The sequence below is a fragment of the Pinus tabuliformis genome, chromosome 3_1, assembly GCF_031772625.1.
Source record: "Pinus tabuliformis cultivar Carrire ecotype Pingquan chromosome 3_1, CPIR1, whole genome shotgun sequence".
Classification (NCBI taxonomy): Eukaryota; Viridiplantae; Streptophyta; class Pinopsida; order Pinales; family Pinaceae; genus Pinus; species Pinus tabuliformis.
The window spans coordinates 272,104,664-272,106,830 of NC_142301.1; the positions used below are offsets into that span (position 1 = coordinate 272,104,664).

Sequence of the window (2,167 nt, forward strand, 5' to 3'; positions counted from 1 at the left end):
TCTAGGGCATACTCGAGTCTCAAACCATTGAATGCCATTGGTGAAATTTGAGATGTGATAAGAATTCGATTTCTGTAATCAAGAACTTCAAACTTTGAACTTCTCCATTCTTTGTATACTATTCTATGCTTTGATCACCTTTTCTCTGATACCATGTAAAAATTCTCACTGTAGATCACCTGATAATGCAATATACTAAAGCAAAATACTTGATGTACTTCTACAAACAAACTTGTGGAAGCTTAATCGATTTTGAGTAAGATCAAATAGAACATATATAACAGAGAATAAGAAATCAATCACACATGAACACAGAAGAATACTTTGGGGAAAGCCTCAGCTAAAAACCCCACTATCTGTATTATCATACAAGTGGAAATATCTTAGGATTACACAAAGCTTTAGCTCACAAGCTATCTAGCTCTCAGTACAATCCCTCACTGCTGCTCATAGACAAAATAGACAACACATATGCCTTTCCTCTGCCCTCCAAGCCTCCTATTTCCTTGCATTGTTTCCCCTGGTTCCTCAAGCTGCCACTTGCGTGTAATTACCTCACACACTGCTCACCAAACTCAGAAATAACTGTGCAATCCTCAAGGAAAGAATTCCTTATGCATGCAAGAGATATCCTCAAGGGAATATTCCTACAACTGATAGTACACTGTCCCATCCTTTGATCTCAATTGGGTCTCTGTCTGAACTGACATGCATGAGTTACTTATGAGAGAATATTCAGTTATCTGAAGTACACTAGTTGCATGCATGCATGCATTGACTAACCGAGCTCACAATCAGTTCCACAAACTGTTGGAACTAATCTAACTGGACGTAACTCAGTTAACTGAGCTAATTAATTACAACTCAAAGTACAACTCATCTTGATCTCCTTAATTAAGGGATAAATTCCTCAATCAAAGGGATAATTGTTGCATGTCTTCGCATAGACTTCATGTTTGATTTTCTCTAATTACTTAACTCAAGATGAATTAATTAATTATTTTACAAACAACTGATGAGCTCAAATTCGAATTTTAATTCACAATTTTAATTTAGGGACTAATTAAAATTGGAATGTATCCCGAAATTCTATTTATAACAATGCTATTTTTAGCATTTCTTGTTGCTATTTTCAACAAGTGGAGGGGATATATGCAGTATCTGGGGAGCACTGGATGGTAGAGCAGTGACCCCATCTGCATCCTTTGGATGATCCAGACCTGAGGGTTGCTCGTCCACAATCGGGTCTTCCACTTGTCGATGCTTTGTTCCCTTTGTAGTAGCCAGAGTAGCAGGTGAGAGCAGTGGGCAATCCTTGTAGAGGTGACTGACCTTATGGCATCATCTGCACCTAAATGGAACTCCTTCATAGTCGAGGTTTTGATGACGAGAGAAATGTCGCCAATGGAGGGTTATCTTTTCCTCCAGCCCTTCCCTCGTGTCCAAATGAACCAGGATGTGAGCCATTGTCATGATTCCTGTCTTCTCAAAGGATTGATCATGTTCTAGGTATGTACCCAGTGTGTCTCCAATGCGCTTGAAAACCACAGGAGTCCAAAATTGCATCGGAAGGCCCGAAAAACGGACCCAAATCATCCCTGCTCCTAGTTGTTCCCTCTTAGGGTTGAAGAGTGGATCCCATCTCTTCAGCAGAACCAGTGCTAATTCAATGTGCCAGAACCGAGATAAAATCCAGTCTGTGTACTCCTCCCTGTGAAAGCGTAGGGAAAACCACCCACGAGCCAACACCCGAATGATGGGCAGTTCTTTAAGCAAGGAGCCCCAAATCTCTGTGGTCCAAAGATGAAGCCTCTCAACTGAGTAGTTCCTCCCATGAACACGGCCTACCAGGACCTTCTTAGCTGTCTCTGCAACTTCACCCATCGAGATGTCTTTGCCCAAAGCGAGGTTGATGTCCTTATCCACTGCTTTAAGGCACCTGCCTTTTTTGAGTTTATCAGAATGGCGAGTCGTCGGATAGTCCTTGAGAAGGCCACAGATGCCCTGATTTACAGTCTGGGGGTGGATGGGTTGGATTTATGGTTAGGGATCAGGGAGCTAAAGCAACCAGAGTGGATAGGTGTGCTAGGGTTAGGGCCACCAGGGTTTAAGGTAGCGCTGGAGAGTGCAGGGTTAGTGAAGGAGGAAGGCTCGGGTGGGGGGATGC

The 2,167-nt window shown here is 42.5% G+C and overlaps 1 protein-coding gene across 1 annotated transcript; it reads right to left on the reverse strand.

Annotated features, from left to right (window-relative positions):
- Positions 1-1,341: 1,341 nt before the first annotated feature.
- LOC149186840 (uncharacterized) lies at positions 1,342-1,884 on the reverse strand. Its single transcript, XM_089409470.1, has one exon. It carries the CDS (start codon positions 1,882-1,884, stop codon positions 1,342-1,344), a length of 543 nt encoding a protein of 180 aa, XP_089265596.1.
- Between the last annotated feature and the right edge of the window lie 283 nt (positions 1,885-2,167).

What these genes read in the sequence shown, in the direction of transcription:
- LOC149186840 (XM_089409470.1), bottom strand. Translation starts at nt 1,884, where the DNA reads ATGGGTGAAGTTGCAGAGACAGCTAAGAAGGTCCTGGTAGGCCGTGTT.